The following is a 21,945-nucleotide window of genomic DNA, read 5'->3' as shown; positions in this document are numbered from 1 at the left end:
TAACTAACTTAAGCTACGAAATTAACAAATAAATAACAGAACTTAAAAGAAAATAAAAATTTGATAATGTCAAAAACAAAACAAAAAATTTTGAATAATAAATAAATAATATAACATAATGTAGATCAGAATTGGATGTCCTTAGCACCATAAAATCATAAATCAAAAATGGTATTTTGTCATACTGCTGTACACTCACCACCCACTAATATAAAAAGTAACATTAATTCATTAAGTTCATTTATAACCTTTCCTGATGTAACAAACTAACTATACAATGTCATTTTTTATGGACAGCTGCATCCACATGTTGTTTATACATGCTGATCTTTCACTGGTTGGGGTTAGTAGGTTAGCAGTAGTTTAGGCTAGGAGATAAGTTGCCCTCCCTTGTTATATTGCAATTAGTGCCTTGTCAGGCTTCATTAGTTAAACCACCTTGATAATAACCAAGTAATAACCTCGACTTTCAGTGCATCAAAATTAATAATGGTACGTAGAATTTAGAAATTAAACAGAAATTATGTTAATTAAATTAACTGTCTATATACAGTATGTACAATTTAAAGAATTGAAAAAATGAAAATTATGAGTCTAATCACCAAAACCACCTAAAAATAGGTACTAAAAAAGGTACTATAGTAGTCTATGCAAAAATAGTGTTGTAAAAATATAAAGAATAAAAGTATTTCAGATGGACAACTCAAGGTCTAGAGTACAATAGCACTAAATTGAACTAAAATACAGAGTCTGTTTTCATACAAGTTATAATACCTAAATGTTAATCCAACCTTGTGAAAAGTTCATTGTCAACACCTCATGTCTAAATAAAGGTATTTATTATCATCAAAGATTAACTGGAAACTAAGGAAGTTCAGATTAGGTATATTAGGCCCTCTAAGGACACATGGTAGCCAGCAGTGTAGCACCTACCAAATCACTACACTGATAGATGATCCCTGTACTATGAGTATTAGTAATAGGGATTTTTTTCAACATACAGTAACTGTTCACAATGAAAAGTTAACATGTGTTAACAAAACATTTAAGTGCTCAAAACATACTGACACCAAGGAACCGTAACATCCACAAGTCGGTCAAACTGAAAGGCACCAAAAAAGAATTAATTTTTTACTTGTAAGTACAGTAGCATGTAATTGCATAGAATCCTCCTTCTCTGATTTGATTACTTTTATTTGATTGGAAAGTAAACACAACACTGTAACCCTTTCAACAATCATTCTTCATAACCCATCTCGTAAAAAACATAATGCAAGTTCATCATAGAAAAATGTGAATATACAGTAAAGTACTCTTCAAGATTTACTATAAAATCAATTAAAAGAAGCTAAATACGCACAATAAATAATGCAAGGTTGGACAATAATAGAGTATTCATTGATGATAACACAGTTTAGCTCTTAATTATCATTATAAAGACATGGAACAAGCCTATGATAGAAGTTTACTGCACTATAAGAGAGAAAATCCACATCATGGTCATTAAATTCCATGGAAGTAATAAAAGCTTGTGAATATACAGATGTGATACAGTACAGTGTTTAACATTCCCTTGAAAAGTTCAGACACATCAAACCAACAATATAGTAATAGTATTGCTGAATATCATGTTGACCTAAAAATGAACAAACCTGTCCAGTTAATAGTTAAGCATCTTCCCAGGGTTGTCTCAATAGGCATGCAAACACAATACACACTAAAGTTACAAATAAATCGCCCTAGAGGACCAAATATATAGTCATCTGGAGAATATCTTGTTACAAATTCTATAATTATTCAACAAGTAACAATTTCCATTGATATATATTAAATAGGATCAAATTTCTGTATTTGGTTAAACACACCTGATATTAACACCTGATATGCTATACTTGAATAGATCACCTAAAGTTACATATTTGGTTAACACCTTTATTTCCAATATAATCTTTATAAATAATTTTGGCTTAGTTAGTAATTTTATTATTGCAAGGAAAACTGAAACATAGGTTTATGAGTGTCAGTTCTGTTGAAGAAGTTGAAAGACACAAATTATATCATGAACATCTTTTCTAAATCATCAATATTGATACTTGATAGTTAAATATACAAAGTAATATCAAGTCAACCCTTTATAAAATCTGATTAATTAAATTATGAGTTATGAAATATGAAAACATAGTATTACTACAGTATTTAGTATGTGTTGGGAAGGGGGTGGGCAGTGGCCAGAGGGGGTGGGCAGTGGCCAGAGGGGGTGGGCAGTGGCCAGAGGGGGTGGGCAGTGGCCAGAGGGGGTGGGCAGTGGCCAGAGGGGTGGGCAGTGGCCAGATGGCCTGGGCAACCTCAATTTTGCAAATTTTAATGCAAAAGATAAAAACTAAACCCTTTCTTTCACCATATTTCATAATCCTGGATTCGCCACTGGGGATGGAGACATTCTCATACCACTACTACCCGCTTACAAGTAAACAATAGAATATGCCTGTACTGTACTTTGTTTATACACTTATGTATAATTGTACTTTACTTCACTCAACAGAAAATTATTTAGATTAAATGGTTCATACCCGTGATCAAAAAACTTAGGCCCTGTTCAGACCCATGGCGTTAGACCGTTTTAGCGTACGACGCTAAAAGAATGTGTGTCTGAACAGTTGGGGATTAGCGTACAACGCGTCGTACAACGGTTGTAGCGTTGTAGTGGAAAACGGTTGATAGTACCGTTTTAGCGTACGACGCTACTGTAAGTCAACGTTGTATCCAATCAGAACGTTTCCTGTTATGACGCGAAACAAGGTTTGACCTAGGCTGACATCTTGTATCGTCAATGTGTGAGATGGATTTCAATAACAAAAAGGCCAGAATAAGTAAGGCCTAACTACACTACAAATACAACTGTTACAAAGGCTACAAACTATTATCAACTGATTACCATTATATTTTCTAACAAATGACATAAATACATGCACCTTGTATTTAAACATAGGGACTACGATCCCATCCGCTTTTAGGCCTAGCTAGGCCTAGAGCCATTCACGCATTTCATTCAAGCTAAAAACTAGCGTGGGACATCAAGTCACTCATTCATATACAAGGCAGACTAGACTGGACAAGTTTAATGCTGAAAACCCCCTAACTCCTAAAAAAATCAGTAAACAAAAACAAGTGGAGCTGTGTCCCTTTTATTAGCAAGTTAAGGGTTATTTTCTACCGACTGGACCAAATAATATATATCTTTGACTGGATTGGATAGACTAATCACAATCATTTTTTTCTTCATTATTAGTTTACGAGGCCTGCTTTATTTTCGTAACACAAGAGCCTGGGGAAAATGTTTTTTACTACAAAATAAAAACAATAGAAACAGAAATTTGGCTTTACTATATTTTTCTTAAATAAATGCTGAGGTATGTTTTATTTACGGCAAATTTTGTCATAATTGTAGGGCTGAGATCTAGGCCTATATACAGTGGAAATAATGATGAAAACACGTGGGTAAGAGCACATGAATATGCAACTAGAAACAACCTGGATGACGTACTTCCGTTGTAACGATAATCGTACGCTATGGGTCTGAACACCTCGTTTTTTTCTCTGCGGTTTGTAACGTGACCTTGATAGTAACGTTGTACGCTAAAACGGTCTAACGCCATGGGTCTGAACAGGGCCTTAACTGAGAGAGGCACCTTCTTTTTTTCCGAACTGTCAAACAAAATCTGTTAAATTATTTGAAAATGATTTAAGTATTTAATACTTAGAATATTGCTTTGTTAGAAAACAGACGGTATTCTAATAAACAAGAGAAAAAACATGACTTTTGGCCTAAACACACTGGTTTTCTACCTGAGATCATTGTTGGAAAACCATAAAAGGAACGTAATTATGAAGTGTTCCTGTTTATGACATTTTGAAATCACCACACACCAACTAACGGATGTGAATAGCAGATGTGAGGACAAGGTAGGATGTCATGTTCAACAACATCTAGCCTACAAATGGTTCTGTGGTCTTGACTAAATGCTAGAGCCTACAGTATTTATTGTATTATAAATAAATGTTTATGAGTGAAATAGAGAGAATATTTTCATGAAAGCTGGACTGATCTATTGAATGAGGCTGAGCAAGGTTTAAAAATACTGTAATTGAATTATTTATGTTCAACACTATAATGTACCATTGAAAGGCATGCGTCTTAAGCACAGTACAACTTACAACAGTGCTCGGAATATAAGCATGGTGATAGCTAGAGTACAATAGTTCTGTTTCTTTTCAAAACATGCACCAGATGGATACATGGTATTAACGAAACGATAGTAAAAGACTATCCGTCAATTTCATTTGGTTAGATATGATTCGCATCAGCTTAAGTGTGCACAGAACGCACACATAATTATTGCATGAAAATACATTCAGTACTGTATATATGTTGTACCAGTAACTAGGCCTGTGTCATAATAAAATTCAATTGCTTATCAGTTGAATTGCAATAAAATATATTAATGATGATGACTACATTAATGTAGCACATGCTATAGGATAAGCAGTTCACTATACATCAATCTACCACTGCATTGGTCCCCTGATAAAATTACCATCATTAGCAAAGATTTCTCAAATTTCTTTCCAGCACCCTTGGGGTTCACAGCAATGATTGATCTTATCATTTTATTACTGTATGTTTTTCTAGTAAATTATGACCACATTTTAAAAGCAAATGAGCTAATGTTAAAAATACAAAATGTATGATGAGTTTGCAAGTAAAGGATGTTAAAGGTTTTATATAAAACTTTTTTATAAAACCATTTGGGATTTTTCAATTAAAATATGCCATATGAGAAAGGATGCTGTTGTTTTGTAGTGGACAGCCTGAGGGAAACAGAACCCCTCACTGATCAACTACTACCTTACAACATTGGAGCTACTGTATGTTCAATGAATAAGGACATACTGTACCTAGTTTCCTTACCCCACATTGTTAACACATACTATAGGCCTACATGAGCGCTATCCTATGATAGCGACAATAAAGCAGTATTGCATCTTTTGACAGCAATCTTTGTCCCTACTGTATATGCTATGATACGGGGCTGTTGCAGTGAGCAGACACGATATACCAGGCTGTTTATTGTCACTAGACATGATACAAGAATTATTTGTCACACAGAACCAATTAAGTAGACTGATCTAAAGAGACTATGAGGTTAAAAGGTTACAAGATACTGTTCCTTTATTATGTGATCTTGAACTTCAAATTTAAGGAGGTTCATAAAATGTATACAGAGTGTAGATCCATTTCCCATGGTGTATTTAAAGTGTGCATTTTTACAGTACCTTCTTCTACATCTGCTCAAAATGCTTTGATATAATTTTAGGCATTAGGAAATTAATTGTATTCTTGTTTGTTTTCTGATATTATTAGTTTTTATTTCAACTTCCCTTGTTTGAAGAAAGTTATCAGTCAAAATTCTATACTAAAAGAACGCTTTAGCTCTGGAGAAGCAGTGACAGTTTAGAGTGATATTTCCTATGTTTTTGTTAACTTATACTGATGACCTCATTTAGGTTAAAGGAAAATCTTAGAAGCACTTCCTATTAATAAAGATAAAGATAATATTTGGCAGCTCAATAGTTGGTCAGCTATTTTAGTACAGTGCTATGAAATACTCGGTCTAATATAATTTTGACCGAACACCTTTTTTTTTGCTTCCGCTTACCAAAAATAGCCAAGCAATGAAACCACAGTACAATCAACTCGCCAGAAAAAAAGGCATTCCAAAAAGACACAAACAAGTATTCTGTATTCTGAAGATTGGGTCTCTAGAAATCAATCAGTTGAAGTACAGTAAATGTTCTGGTTCGAGTTGACAACTACTGTATAGGGCTGTCTTTTTAGTAAAGGTTGGCTCTTATAATGTACAACATATTACACCCTCCATTCATTTTAAAGAAAAGTATCTTCTTAAATAGAGATGTCAGCCCCAAATTAATGTTCTCTCATATTCAGATGGTCTCATTTCAGCCCCTCAACATGTTCTCTCTTTGTTCAATATAAAAATCTCGACCGGAAGTTTTCATAAATAATGTGTTTGTATTCAAAAAGTGCATCACCAACCCAAAAGCTAATAATTAATAATATATGGTAAATTAATGAGCAAAAAAACATATCAACTTTGTTCAACTTTAACAAAATATTAAACCCTGCAGTAAACTATCATAACTGGAAACCCTTTGGCTGGCAGCTAAAAATGTCAATTTTTCTATAAAGTTTAATCTAAATCTATTCTATATTCTATCACAGCTAATTTCAGCTATATACTGTATTATACCTCAAAGCAGCTATAAATGCATAGCCAAATCCATAATAAGTGTTTCTTAGATACAATTGTTTATTTTAAAACTGAATTTATTATTAAAGTATAGTTTAGGTGATCTACAACATGTCAAAGAGTATAAATATGTTAAAATGGGTGGTATTCCATAACCCCCAATGGACATTCATAATTTGATTTGTCTTGGAATTCTATAAGTTCTGACAAAATGTCACATTCAATTTTATATTTCAAATAATGAATTCAAAAATGCATTGATGGTAATGGTTACTCTGAATGATACAGAAAATACTACAAGGCAGGTGGCACACAATGGAAAATGTAACAGACAGGATGCTATACTTTAACATTGTATACATGAAAACATGTTACCGTTACAATGTCTCGAAAGTTGTGTTGGGTTGCTCGCACTTGGGGGCAGGGTTCATGGAATGTACCATTGTCTGTTTAATAAATTGCTTGTATGTATTTAGCACTTTTCTAAGCGAAAAAAAAAATAATAATGTTGGTTGATCCAGGCAAGGTAGAGACATGAATTAAAATAGACTATAAGAATACATTCATGTTTTTTGGAATAATTTTTAATAAACAAAAATATAGTTCATATAGTAGTAAAGTACAGCATCACAGCATCACTATAGGTTATGTCCTGTGCATAGATAATCTCCATGTCTGCACTAAATATTAATCCATTGACTACTATATCTAATCCATTGACTAAATCCCCTGTCATTTATTATCTTCAGAAGAAAAGACAGTGACAGACTTTTATTATTGATCATGGCCACTTCCAAATAATTAGGTCAAACTACATTCCATACCTTCCATCATAAGATGAGTGCATGGAGGTATACAACCTTGTACCTATTATCAAAAGTGTCAGTCCAATGGAGGCATAATAAAAGAATCAAAAGATTCACAAAATAATCGCAAAACAATGTATTTGTGTTTCTGCAATGCAACCACGTAAATATAAAAGTGAAAGAAAATTATTAGAATGCAAATCTGCTGATATGACAGTAGCTTCAAATACAAAGAAACACTTAATAAAGACTAAATCAAAGTTTTTCAAATCAAAAACAAGTTAATACTTACATTTACTGTATTACAGTTTACATCAGCTATTTTTTTTTCTTATTTTCGCACCGCTCCATTTTTAGGAAGCATTAGGATACAGTTACCATGTGGAAGCTTATACAGTAGTTAATTACTACGGCTAAAAAAATGGGTATTTGGAAACTCGGATCAGGCATGCTCACATTCCAAAGCAAAACAAGAAGGTCTATGAAAACATTTGCTGATAAGTATTGAGATGCATGTAGACGGTAGCTATCATGAGATGAGCAGGGTTTTTTGTAAGAAATATTTCTTGAAGTTGTGTACTACTTATCTTTACGCAAGTCCACTTTTGTTGGCTCTGGTTGAGGGATAAAATTGCTAACACAATATATGCAACAAATCCTAGATAAAGTATATCTATTGATGCTAAACATGACAGCAAAGTATCTCTTGTGTGTTTCTCTTTGATCATCTCTATTGTACTGCTTACAATCAATGTCAAGCTATTGGCCAAAACATAAATTGGAAAGGGATTGCAAACTTATTTCTTGCATATTGTTAGCTTTCACATGACGTTGTTTTTAAGAACTTTCTTTTTACTAATATACTATAACTTTCCTTTGTGCAGCAAGTACTATTACGATGCTTATTTACCAAATACTGTAGATGGAAATAACATGTATAACTCCTTTAGACACCCTTTTTCAGGAAGTCAAGTCAAGTCAAAAATCATTTATTATCATTTGTTTAAGAAAAAACATAGAAATTCTGTTTGCTCTGTTGGTGGAGCACAATATTATAATAATAACGGACACAACACGAACTCAAAAACAAAAACATTACAAAAAAGTGTCTACATTATGTTTAAGGCTCTAATAGATCCTGTGAGGGGGAATATAATTATATTGTAACACAATTCCGGAGAGATCCTTATTAAGGGACATTTTCCTGTGACATACTGTAAGTGAGGGGCAACATATACTGTATGGCCTATCCTTGTTCAGGAGATATCCCTATTAAGGGACGCTTTCCTGCGACATAAATGAGGATATATAAGAGAATATATAATGACCCCTATTCAGTAGATTCCTATTAAAGCGATACGCACTTATTTTCATGAACACAAAATGACATACCGTAAATCTTCCAATAGTAACCTACACTCTAATAGTAACCCACCTTATAAGTCAATCTATAATAATAACCCACTACTCTAATAGTTACTATTAGTGCCCAATTTAAGCTTAGTAATAGTAACCCACTACTCTAATAGTAACCCACCTTATAAGTCAATCTATAATAATAACCCACTACTCTAATAGTTACTATTAGTGCCTAATTTAAGCTTAGTAATAGTAACCCACTACTCTAATAGTAACCCACCTTATAAGTCAATCTATAATAATAACCCACTACTCTAATAGTTACTATTAGTGCCTAATTTAAGCTTAGTAATAGTAACCCACTACTCTAATAGTAACCCCCCCTTCTAATAGTAACCCACTACTCTAATAGTAACCCCCCTTCTAATAGTAACCCACTACTCTAATAGTAACCCCCCTTCTAATAGTAACCCACTACTCTAATAGTAACCCCCCTTCTAATAGTAACCCACTACTCTAATAGTAACCCCCCCCCCCCCTAAAAAACCAGAGGTGTCCCCAAAACAAAACAGGGCTCTACTGTAGTACAAGTAATATCAATAATAAGAAATAAAAAAGATAGTTAAATAGGAATATCAAGGATGTTTTCAACAAATAATACTAAAACATGTATACAGGTACATGTAACACAGTTTCTAACGCAATATGATGCAATGTAATTGTAATTTTTTGTCTATTTTAACAAATTGTGAAATACTATACAGTAGTTTATTCTTTCCCTATTTGAAGTTTCTTTTTGTTTGTGTTTAAATGCTTTATACATGAAATCTAAACTTAGTATCTACTTGAGAATTAACATTACATTAAGTATATACTTAAAATCAACATGTTGTTTTAAGAAGCAGGTGAGGGGCATACATATCTGTTGCCAACACATTAGCAAATTTCATCCCTTGATAATATTATATTTAAATTAATTTCCTTGCCAGTATCAACATTTAAAACTTAGCATGAACTTAATGTTGGCAAACTGCTTTACTGCATGACTAAATGAGACATTTTAAAAAAAGCTTTACTATTTATACTTCTTAACACTTTCCAAAATATACATTATGTTATTAACATTTTGTCACGAACAATCAATGGTTTTGGTTTCAATTTAAAATCATGAATACGGTCATTCTAGATTTAGGAATATCTGTGGTGTTCCTCTGAGAGGACTTTAGTCATACTAATACAGTACTACATACTTCTGAATGGAGTGGCAACATATTGCTAGTTCTGACCTAGACTTTTGATCCTATCTACATCCTCCCAACTGAATTTAGTTGATAACATTAAATATTTACATATTACTGCAGACAGTACTGTATCTTATCTAGCAATTCCTAGTACAACTTTAATGAATTAACAATTGATATGTAAATAATACAATGAATCTAAATCAGGGCTTGTTCTGCTGCAAAAAAATTTGCACTGAACAATTAAGAAAACTGCGAAAAATTTGTGCTCCCAAAAAACTGATAAAATCAGTGGGTGGTCATCACCGAAAACATTCAATGCGCTCAAGAATTCAAATGCTGAAGAAGCTACAGTAGTTGACTCAAGGTGAATGGCAGTCAATCAAATACTCTGTTAATTTGCGTTTCAGAAAAAAGTTGCACAGCGATAATCACGAAAATGGTGTTCTACACTTGATCAATTTGGTCATTTTCAGGCTAAAATAAACATTAAAAACCTCATAACAACATTCGTACAAAACATGTATTTTAAAAACAAACTTAGTAAGTAGGAGTTTAAAATATATCTGGTTTTTGTTGCTAAGCAATTTCATATCTTCTAAGTAGGAGGTCATATTGGGTCAATATGGGGTCACATGTGTTTTACATAAACCTCTCTCCACATTTGTTAATAATTGTTCAGAATAAAAAAAAAGGACAGAAAAAGATTTAGTAGTGACTTAATATCATTATTAATCAATTATAAAATGAGTCTTTTGTTGATTTTTTTGTATTTCAACTTTTGAACTGGCTACATATGGGACCCATATGTACTCCCAGATTTAATCAAATTAACTTGGACTTTAAAAACTATAAGTATAACTTGGTAACAATAACATAAACTTTGATACAGTAAATTACGCAACATTTCTAAAGGAGGGTCTAATCTAAACATGTAGTTGGTAAATTAAGGAATTACTGTAGTAGTTTTCCTGAATTATTTTGCTTATATTACTGTATTAATCACGATAAAATACTCTCAACATCATGTTTCACGGGTCTACTTTATTTTTTTGGCTTTACTATTACTGCATACAGTACATGTACCGCAGTGGGAAAGCCACTTCGCGTTTTGACCGTTAAATCGTGTAAAATCGACTTACTTCCGCATTGACGATTTTGAAGCGCCACCTATCGTTGAAAACTGAAACCACGATTTTTCGTCGCCTAGCAAATAAGTGCTGTTTTATTTTAAGCTCTCATGAATATTTAAGACCCGCCCAACATTACCTATTATGGTAAAAGCATTTCCTAATAAGTATTATTGAATAACCAATCGGTTTCCTTCAAAGAAACCGAAGCTAATACAATACATTCGGCGACTGAAGTCGGGACTCGTGAAATTTATAAATGTGGTACGATTTGACTACTGTTTTGTTGTCCATTTTCTGAATAGTCGGAGGTGCATCCCAACAAATTAAAAACATTATAATCAATTGTTTTATCAAGAATAATATTAGTTTAATCGAGTATGATATATTTCTATCCTGTTCAAAATGTGTTGGTGTATTCTCAGGCCTCGAAAGGTAGGTACATTTTCTAGCTGTGAGCGTGGTTTCGGCAACGCGAGACACGTGTGTCAGTATAGGCGATAGCGAGACGTGTGTTGTACTGTGTTGATGCTGATCTGATAGTCGTTAAGTTGTACTGATTACGAGTATCATTGGTCCTGGCCGGCCTAGCCTGGTGATCTGATCCCCGCAAAAAAAATACTTTTTTTCAATCAGTATTAATATTATTATTTTATTTTTCATTTATTATTAATTGATTTATTAGGCTCAATAGATGCCTAGCAGGCTACTAGTACTAGGCCTAGTAGGCCTAGATTATATAAATAATTATAGTAAATACTGTAATTTAATTAATAAAATACAACTTCCATTTGCCTTACTTTTATGTCATCATATAATCAGGGAGTTGTTAATATTATAATTATATATACAACCAGACATTAACATTTTTTTAAATAATATTTATTATTTTTTCTGACACTTTCAGGAATCGTTGATGATGCAGAGTTCTTTGTCTTTGTGACTTCAAACTGAGAGTGAAGTGGATAAAAAGATGACACCGGTACCTACCGACATTGTCATACCCAAACTATAATTTAATTATTTAAAACAAAATGTTGAATTACAAATATATGTGTTGCAGAGGATTTAGATGAATTACAATACAAATATTTATGTTGAATGCAAACCTACTACACTATACTCTGTAAATTATGTTATTGTCATGTGGTAGACCTTAAAAATTGAATATTTATTGTATGTTAGGCCTATTTTATATTTTATTAATACTGTATTAGTTTAATATTACTATTATTATAATTTATATTATACAGTACTAGTTTGTACATGTTTTTACCCAAAAAAAATGAATAAATAATTTGTTATTCAATCTAATTGCTTGTTTGTTCATCAATAACAAAACAATTGTAAGCAAGTATATAACAGTTCTTGTTAGCCGCTTATTTCAGGTCATATTATTAATATTAGCTAGGCCCGACGCGCCCGATCACAACGTCACTAAGTGACTTTCCACCCCTGGAACAATCGGTCGCTAATAGGGCTAGGCCTCGGACTCGTATAAAAGCTATTATAATAGTTATGATAAATATTCCTCAACTAAAATGTATACTGTGATAAATAAACAAGTAATAATATACGTTGTATTGGAATGTATTTATTTATATGAATTCTTATACGCGGACAATTATAAACATCGCGTATATCGTTCGATATAAATAAATTCATAAACACGATGACGATGTGTTTACAAAATGGCGGTTTCGCTAGTTTTCGATGGAACAAATAGTGGTACCTTTAGTTTGAATAGTCGGAGCTGCATCCCAACCACCGAATTTTGTATCTTAATATCGTATTCTGTAGATTATTAATTTTTCTAACAGGGATTTTAAATTCAGGACTGTTCAATTTTTCTAAATATTTTATTTTAATGATTTTCTAGGGTACAATTTCGAAAAAAAGACATTGGTTGATTTTGCCGTTAAATTACAGATTATCGTTTTGTTCAAATACATTTAATTTTACATGACAATATATTAAAACCATTTATGAATTTATTTCACTAACAATATTTTTCCGATAATCAGCTAAATTTACAAATATTGTGTTTTTCCAACACCCTAAAATTTAGCAATTTTGAACTAAATTAGAAAAGTAGGGCGCCCTCTCCGAGTCGAAATTTGACACGATTTGTCGACTGGCTGTCCCACTGTACCGTACATATATATTTACTAATGATGATAGTAGGACTAGTTTGGGATATAATCAAATATTCTGCCATACAGTAGAGAGTCATACCAGAGAGATTTAATAATAGTGTACATCTCTTTCTAGTTATACCACTACCAGGGAGATGTACAGTACTGTATCTGGCCATTAAAAGCTGACCTGGAGAGGATACTGTAAAATACAGTAGGCCTTCTCAGAAGTAAACATCTATCTTAACCTTGAAATTAGAATGTCATGTTTGCTTTTGGCTTTTGAGGTAAACTCATTAACCTACTAATTATAAATATTTAAATAGTTGACATCAGCATGGTGCAAAGGAAGGGGTTCATTGCAGTTCCGAGAAGATATAGATAAGTAAGACAAATGCAACCTATAATATATTATTTATTAAATTATTCCTCTTGGTAATTTAATAAACAGGGGATAATATACTGTACTGTACAGTATAAATCAGGGCAGCGCTAACATAATAATATCAAATCTAACAAAAATACATCAAAAAGATTTTAATTCAAATGGGAAGGGGGTGATTTAAACACTACTGAATATATAACCAACGTAAACACAATAATTTAAACAGGCCTACACCTACGTCAGGCCCCCTACAGTAGGTGTGGGTGTCCGTATTTAGACTGAACACTGTTTGAGTTGGTCTAAATAGTATTGGTCATTTAATAACAAGGTATGTAGGTTCCAATTACTGTACTGTACCAATACTATTTAGACCAACTCAAACACATTACTTGTAAGTTAACTCTACTCAAGTCTTGTTTTGAAAGCCAAAACATCAATAAACTAAGAACTACCTTTGAGTTAATAACCTTCTTTTGGAATTTTACTAGTATGTATCCACAGGTCTTCACCTGTGAACTGTGAACTATACTGTACAGGTAAGTTATCTTTAATTAGAGGTAACTATTGTCAAAATCAAATAAAAAGTTAATAACATTAATAAACTTTCCTACATTTATTGTATGACATTTTTGGAAGTTTTTTTTTGTTTTCTTTCTATATTATTGTATCTGTTTAATTAGTACAGTATATGAGCATCATAATTTCCACATGTGGATAAATTTGTTTGTTAAAATAAAGCTATACAATTAAAAATACAATTCCCCAGACTCTTACTGTAGTTTGTTGTCAGTTTTATCTATTAATTCAGGTATGATACGAACCCTTAAAAACATGACATATACTGTATAGTGTATGACATATTGTTGCAATCAAAATGTGTACAAATTAAACGATTTGTTCATTAACAAATAACATTTTAAATATTGTATCATTTATGGCTTGCCTCACTTTTTTTAGAGCTAGCATTATATTATCAAACTTATAGTAGACACAGGTCAGGTCTGTACTATATAGGTTTATCAAACGTTATGTGACAAAAAAGTGTGATGTGACCAAATACGGTAGTGATATGCCCAAATATGGTAATGATATAATCATCATGTCCATATATATAGGCACGTCACATAAAGTTTGATTGTGTAGACAGAGCTTAATACTGCCAAGGCCAAATCCCCACCATTGATGCAACAATTAAATCCAAACAAAAAAGATTGAGCTTACAAGGTTTGTCAACATATAAACAAACAACATTAGTACTTTATACAAGGATATCAATAATGTATGTTCAAAACACAATGAATACAAACTTCTTTATTCAAAGAGGTTATCAATATCACCGATCGAAACACAAGGAATCTTGTTCTAGTTAAATATACTATTGAACTGTAACTGGTAGTGGGGCCTTTATAATACTGGTTAATATCTTCATAACAACAACAAGCGTCGTCTAGTGTTGCAGCACCGCAGACCATTTCGAATGACAAGCATTGTTATAATTGATACAATGTCTGAGTGTACCATATAATCAAATACGTGCCGCATCACCTAATAATTGTTTCAGGTTCAGTTTAGAGTTCAGATTTAATAACATGCGCATGGGTTCTAACAGAAAGTTACCTATAGTGTACAGTACTGTATTGTTGTTATATTTGAACTTCTCATCTAATTTAGGAAAGCTATATATACTAAAAAAACTGAAAATTGCACATTATTTGTTATTATTTATACTGGGAAAAGATTTATATGTAAACAGTCTGGAAAAATGTATGCCTAATATAATGAAATTTATTTTAAATCTGTGCACAAGTAAAGTCTTACTTATGTCATGAGATTAATATCGCAGCACAAATTGAAAAAGTTGTTGACTTAATTCATAACATCACCTAGACTCGAGTAGGAAACTCTCCTCAGGTAAACACTCTCAATATTGAAACACAGCCAATATTCAAATTCATAAATTAAACATATTTATCTTAAATATATAGGGAAACATGAAAATAAACATTTTTAATTTTGATTATACAGTATAAAATAAAAATAGGAACAAATTGAAAGTTCAAATAAAGTTTTATTTGCACTTTTAAGAATGAAAGGAAAAAAACCTGATGATGACTTCATATAAACGCTGAAGAACATTTGTTTATCTGAAAACAATATTTTATATCAATCTTATTCTGCTAAGTTCGTCAAAATCAACGAAATAAAAATTAACATTACCCAAAAGATCAGGTGGTCAAACGTTCAAGACACTACAGAAGTTAAGTTCAATGGCGGTCAATCAAGAAGCGTTATTTTTAGAACGCGATCTAACTACGGTAGTTATTTTAAATTTGGCCTGTTTCTGCTGCCAAGAAACTGGGGGTAGTTAATTATTGGTTATCAATTGATTTTCTCAGGATAAACAGGCACTGAGAAACAAACATGTTTGTGACACAAGTATCTTAAATAGGATTATTAATTTGTAACTGACAAGGTGTGGACAACCACTGTTAAATTCACTCAAATCATATGCTATCTTTTAAATGGGCATAATATAACGTTTAACTTTACAACACAATCAATCAAAGTAGGACAAACAATTTAACAAGAACTTCAGTTTCTCCAGATTTTTTCTAAATTTACTTTGAAACTCACTGAAGCGTATGCTTTGATTTGGTAACTACTAGCAACAGGAAAAAGTCCCAGCTTGAATGTGACAGCTGACATGGTCAGTTATGGCTTGTGACTCAATTGCAATTATATACAATTGTAAAATAAGTCACTAAAGCATTGCGCGGAACGGGTACGGTCAGTAGTGAAATCAAAATATTATATTTGATAATGTGACCTTTATTTCAGATAAATGTAATATAAAATAAGTCACTTCAAATTATAAATCTACCTGTGTGGGTAAGCATATTAATATAATTATAGTTAATTGTTAAAATTGTTCTTATTAAAGAAAATGTGTGACTTAAGATCAATGAACTTATACAGTATAGCCAAATGAGTCACTTAATTAGGAATTTATCTTTACTGCTGTCTACTGTATATATGACTTCTGCAAACAATCATTTACTTTCACTAAACATGTTTATTTAACTCAAAGCAGACAATTATTACATTTCTTTAGTTCAAATGCAAAATTATTAATTCAATTGACTATTCTTGATATTATTAAACAAGAATAAAATTAAATGCACAAGGATATTCTGTAGACTTGGTACACTTGATTATATCTGCTAGAGTTACAAATGTAATACTACTATGCCTTTCGATTTATAGGAGGCTGTTGTACAGTACAACTTTCACACAAAGTAAAATATCCCTACTAATTGTTTATTGCTACCTAGTTTGACTACCCTGTACTATTTGTGGAGAGGGGAATTCAATGAAAACTTCTACTTTTCGAGTTATATCTCGCTCTTCGAGGAGAAGGGGCTATTGTTGGTTTATCCAGGTAATCTAAGCACGAAATAGACTTTGCAACATCTCCGACATATGTGCCCTCCACAAAAGATGAGTTTGACAGGTATAACATATTAAAACAAATATAGATATTATTCCGCATCATTGGGTCATGATTGAGGTCCTCATATACCCAATGAAGCAAGGAGTTACTTTATGAGTGTCCAGTGGTGATGCCCAAATATAGTAGTGATATGGTAATCATCATGTCCATGTATGTGCACATCACATTCTTTTCTCACATAAAGTTTGATAGTGTAGACAGAGCTTTAGTCTTCTAAAAACTCACTTTTTCTGATTTTTCTTTTTGACAGTGCTGTGAGCAAGGATCGTTGTTATCATTATTCACTGATTGACTTTATAGCAAATAATCTAAATAATTTTAAGCAATACTGTTAATACTGTACAGTTCAATAGGAAACCTTGAAGAGTGAAATCTCATTTCATTATGACAGTAAGGGGTCATATGTACTAATACCCATCCTAGTATAGGCTGGCTGATGATCATCCCTTGGTGATAATGCTGCTAAGGCTTACTAATCCTTCTGTTCACAATTCATTTATGTTTAGGATGTTAGCTTACAAGTTACAATAGTCTTCTCTATCCATATGGAAATAATTAATGTAAAGATGTACTTTTTAGGAATCCTCATAAATTACTAGCTATGGCTTAAACAGTAATAAAGATACAGGTACATATGTTTCTGAAAGTTTAAACCTTGTCTCACAGTCTGTTGCCTCCCACACATCATGACATCAGTCTAAGTGTATTTATCAAAAACCATGATGAATACATTTTATTTGTTACGTCTCTGTATCATTTAAATCATAAAAAATTATATATCTCTTACACAAATCAAAGTGAAATGAAACACAATTGAAACACACAAGGATTACTACATAAAACCGAAGAATTTCATCCTAAATTTTACTATAAAAAGATATCAAAATTGTCTGAAAATTTGCCAAGATAATGACAAAGATTTAAAAAATAACTTTAAATACATACATTAGACATGATATGAAAGTAGCAAAGAAAAACAAAGGTTTTTTAAACTTTTTACTTACAGACTGATCGTATTGTCTGGCACTCTGGGAATTGTCTTATAGCTTGAATATACGCATCGAACTGATCTATTCATACAAATACATTGATACGGACATTCCTTCGCCAAGGACACTCCTGCTATTGAAACGAATAAAATAAGAGAGAGCCGAGTTCGCATGCTGTAGACTGCTTGACAGCGTTTTGCTATCTGCTAATACTCTGAAAACAGCCTAGCTATAATCAACAATGAACTTATCAGATCCAGTAGTAACAGACCTGCCCTGCTGACAAGTAACGGGTGAATTAAACTCCTTTATTAGGCAGCAGGCAAATTATCCTCAACTAACGATAATTTCCACTTCTTCCGTAGGTCGGTTCGTCATTGGAAACTGATAATTAAAAACTATCACAAGCCAAAGGCTCACACTTAAATACTCAAGCGAGTTCTTAATTCACATTAACTTGGGACATAATTCTTAAAACTGAATTAAATTATTGCTATGGTAACCAACACATAACAATGAGAATGCTATCAACAAGTTACAACATTTATATTCCCAATAGCGTATTAACCTACGACCTTATCAACCATGGAAATGAAACATAGCAAAAAGCTATATTTAGAAACTAATTATATTGCCATGGGAAACGAAGGAAATTATTGCTGATAATCAATTATGTTTTACATTTTAAACCTGATGAAATATATCAAAACAAAGTTATTTAAAAATATATTCTTTTTTTAAAAACAGTACATTATACCTAAAAATAGAATTAAAAGTAACTAACTTTTAATTTGAATTTTGTGCTTTTTATTACAATAAAAAATAAGTTGAGTATCATCTGTTTACAGTGTAATGTGTGCTTCTTAATTCCAACACATTTTACCACAAAAAAATTATACTTTTAAAAAAATGGTACTGTGATATACTGTACTAAGTATGTAGATCGTATACAATACTACATATTCAGTTGTTTCAATGGGTTACTTTGCTATGTTTCTTCTAAGTTTACGGTTGTTTGCAGATTTTAGCAACATGTCACTTCTTCTCATACACAGATTTATAATAAAAATCAATATATTGAATCCATAATAATAAGGGTTTTACCAGTAAGCATAAACTGTGTTATTACAAGTTACACATAAGCCCAAACTCTTACTTCATCATTAACCCAATTATATACACACAAAATACAAGTTTACATCGAAAGTAAAAAGTACAGGTTTGGGTTTTGTCATACCATTTTTCTAATCACGCCACTTACATTTATATTTTTTGGGCAATAAGGTACAGAGTAGTTATTACTTTCACAAACTGTATATTGCAATTTACCTTGAACTGAAACTAGATCACAGAACAATCTAAAACATCAAAACAAAAAGTGTGAAGGGAAGTGAACAGCAAGGTCAAAATCCAACCATTATCTTTACATTAAAAGCCAATGACATTTTCAATAGACTGTTTTAATCACTTTTTTCAAGATTTTATCAGTCACTTTGAACTATAATCAATTAAGGTATAATATTACTGAAAACAATGATAAAAAAACACTTGGTGTTAAAACATCACACCTTTTTTTATGATAACTATAAGATAGGATTTCTAGTTATTGTTTCATGTGTGTCTGAATGTATCATACTTGAGACAAAGTACTATAACAACCAATGTGTTGTAGTGTTTGAACATATAACACAGCAAACAAACATCTATTTGACTAACAACATTTTGAGTTCACACTAAAGTTCATACAATTTTGACTAGGGAATTCAGAAATGAAAATAAATGTTAATTAAATTGAAAGATATGTTCTTATCAATTATTTCTTTAAACTAGCAGATACTGTATAACCATGCACTTTATAAGTCCATGGTTGATGAATAATTTCTGAATGAAAATATATAATTATTATATTATTATTATTATATATAAAATTACTATAACCTGTAAGAATTAAAATTAGGCTGTAATTAAAAAGTTTAAGAAATACAAATGATATTTAATGTTAAAATAGTTATATACTTATGTAATGATTTTATTTAGACTTTGGAATTACATTGTTTTCCTCAATACAACAGTATACATTTACTTTAGCAACAGAGTTCATATGAGGTAAATGACTCTGTTATTTTCTATTTCAATATTTACATTTTATCAACACCAACAAAGTTGCTGTCTGGAAAAGAAATCTGTGCTGTCCAGTATAAATAAATGTATTCTAAGAATGTGCTTACTTCGTAAACTATGGTACTTATCCATCAACTGACATGTATAATCAAGTAAACAAAGCTTGATAATTAAACATAATACTCACAGAATGGTAGTGGAAGACGAAACCTGGGGAATCAGCCTGAGGTCCAGATGCATACACCGAACCGTGGTCCGAAAGCACAGACAACGGCTTGGGCATATTACGCCTAGACATACACTTGGGAAAACAGCACCAACAAACAAAACAAAGAGCTTAAAATCCATAACTTCGGCTTCTTTTACTTCCACTAACCAGCCACACAGTCGTGTCTACCAGGTAGTTGAAGATTGCATAAATGACAGTAATCGGAAAATCGGTTAGAACTTAAGAGAGAGGGGTAGGCTGGTAGTCACAAAACCCAAGACTCCCACACAGATCGTACGCGCCGCTGAAGCTCCAAACTGGTGGTGTGGTCTCTGGTGGTAGTCGTCTGACAGCACAATCGTAAATAAACTACTTTTGTTACATAGAGGGCGTTCTGAGCAAAGTTCGTACTTAACGCAGAAAGTTTTAAAACGATAGCTATCTCAACGTTACATACTAATAATATATTGCAATTTTTCAGAAATACGATTATTTTGTGCGAATTTATTTATTTGTTGTTAAATGTCGGGTAAATTATCTTCTAACACAAAGATCACCTATCATTCGTCAAAGTGACGAAATAAAATCTAGTTTTTGTAGAATCTAGTGTACTAAATTAGTTTCTCTGATTTTCTGACGTTACTACAGGTTCTTAAAATTGAGGGCGCTAAACATAAAATTTAAGAGATCGAATACTGGTCGCGAAGCTACAGGAAAAAAAGATGTTATTAATTATACTCTCCCTGCCTCAGCACTAAGGCCCTGCCAAAGCATTGGAGTTGTTTCTACGACATCACCAGATACATTGATGTTGTAGCTTCAAATCGTAGAAAAACGAAGGTTTTCAAAAAAAGTAGGTTAAAATTAAAGCTTCATATTACGTCATTATAATCGTTACGTCATAAATATGCATTATTCATGAACTTCTTGAGAACTAATTGTCGCAGCCAGACATAAGATTAAAGGACTGTTACGAGTTTCTATCCTGGCAATGCGAGCTCAGTGTCCTGTTGTTAGATTTCCTTGCATGAACTTACTGACATCGGATGTATTTGAACCGATAGACAGACAATAATCATGAAAGGAAGATGCAATAATGGAAAACTCTCTGATGTGGTTATACAGATTAGTAATTTACCGCCATTGTTTCACAACAAACTACTGTGCACGTTTTCATAATGTTTCTATTGTCTGTTTTAGAAACATTAGGTCAAAAAATAACAAAATATTTCAGACCGTCTGTTTATGTTCTAAATAACATAAACATTTGAATCACCAGGCCGGTTAATTTTTATAATTTAACTATTTACAAAAGTTATCATTTCACAGTATGCCTACTTATTATTCAAAAACTATTTACAAAAAAGAAACACAACTCAATATGATTTCATGAAAACATAGAGTTTCAGGTATATCTTATTTTTGGCTATAAATTATTTTTTTATATATTTCTTATTTTTGTTATAGTCAAAGTCTATCTATATGAAAATATAAATTCAAATTGACTTTCGTGTTGTGCGATCTATATAAAAAATTATAGGCCGATTATGTCACAAACAGCGAACCTATGCATAATTTCACTAGCAAATTCTGGTACTCATGAACCTCGGCCGTTAAGAGATACAGTACCTAATAAACGAAATATAAAAAGTTTGCTTTTATAGAATATATTTATAGTTTCAATTCTCCCAGATTGACAAAAATAAAGCGACGTGGCTCTTTTACAATTTG

At 32.1% G+C, this 21,945-nt stretch overlaps 1 protein-coding gene across 3 annotated transcripts in view; it reads right to left on the bottom strand.

Moving 5' to 3' along the window:
- Positions 1-20,548, bottom strand: part of LOC140062999 (peroxidasin homolog) — a 57,240-nt gene extending 36,692 nt beyond the window's left edge. For all 3 annotated transcript variants that reach the window (XM_072109425.1, XM_072109427.1, XM_072109428.1), the window contains exon 1: positions 20,194-20,548. In XM_072109425.1, coding sequence (XP_071965526.1) covers positions 20,194-20,354 — 161 coding nt within the window. In that variant the 5' untranslated portion in view covers positions 20,355-20,548. The remainder of the gene's footprint in view (positions 1-20,193) is intronic.
- Between the last annotated feature and the right edge of the window lie 1,397 nt (positions 20,549-21,945).

The sequence above is a fragment of the Antedon mediterranea genome, chromosome 11 (assembly GCF_964355755.1).
Source record: "Antedon mediterranea chromosome 11, ecAntMedi1.1, whole genome shotgun sequence".
Classification (NCBI taxonomy): Eukaryota; Metazoa; Echinodermata; class Crinoidea; order Comatulida; family Antedonidae; genus Antedon; species Antedon mediterranea.
This window is presented reverse-complemented; position numbering and strand designations above follow the sequence as displayed.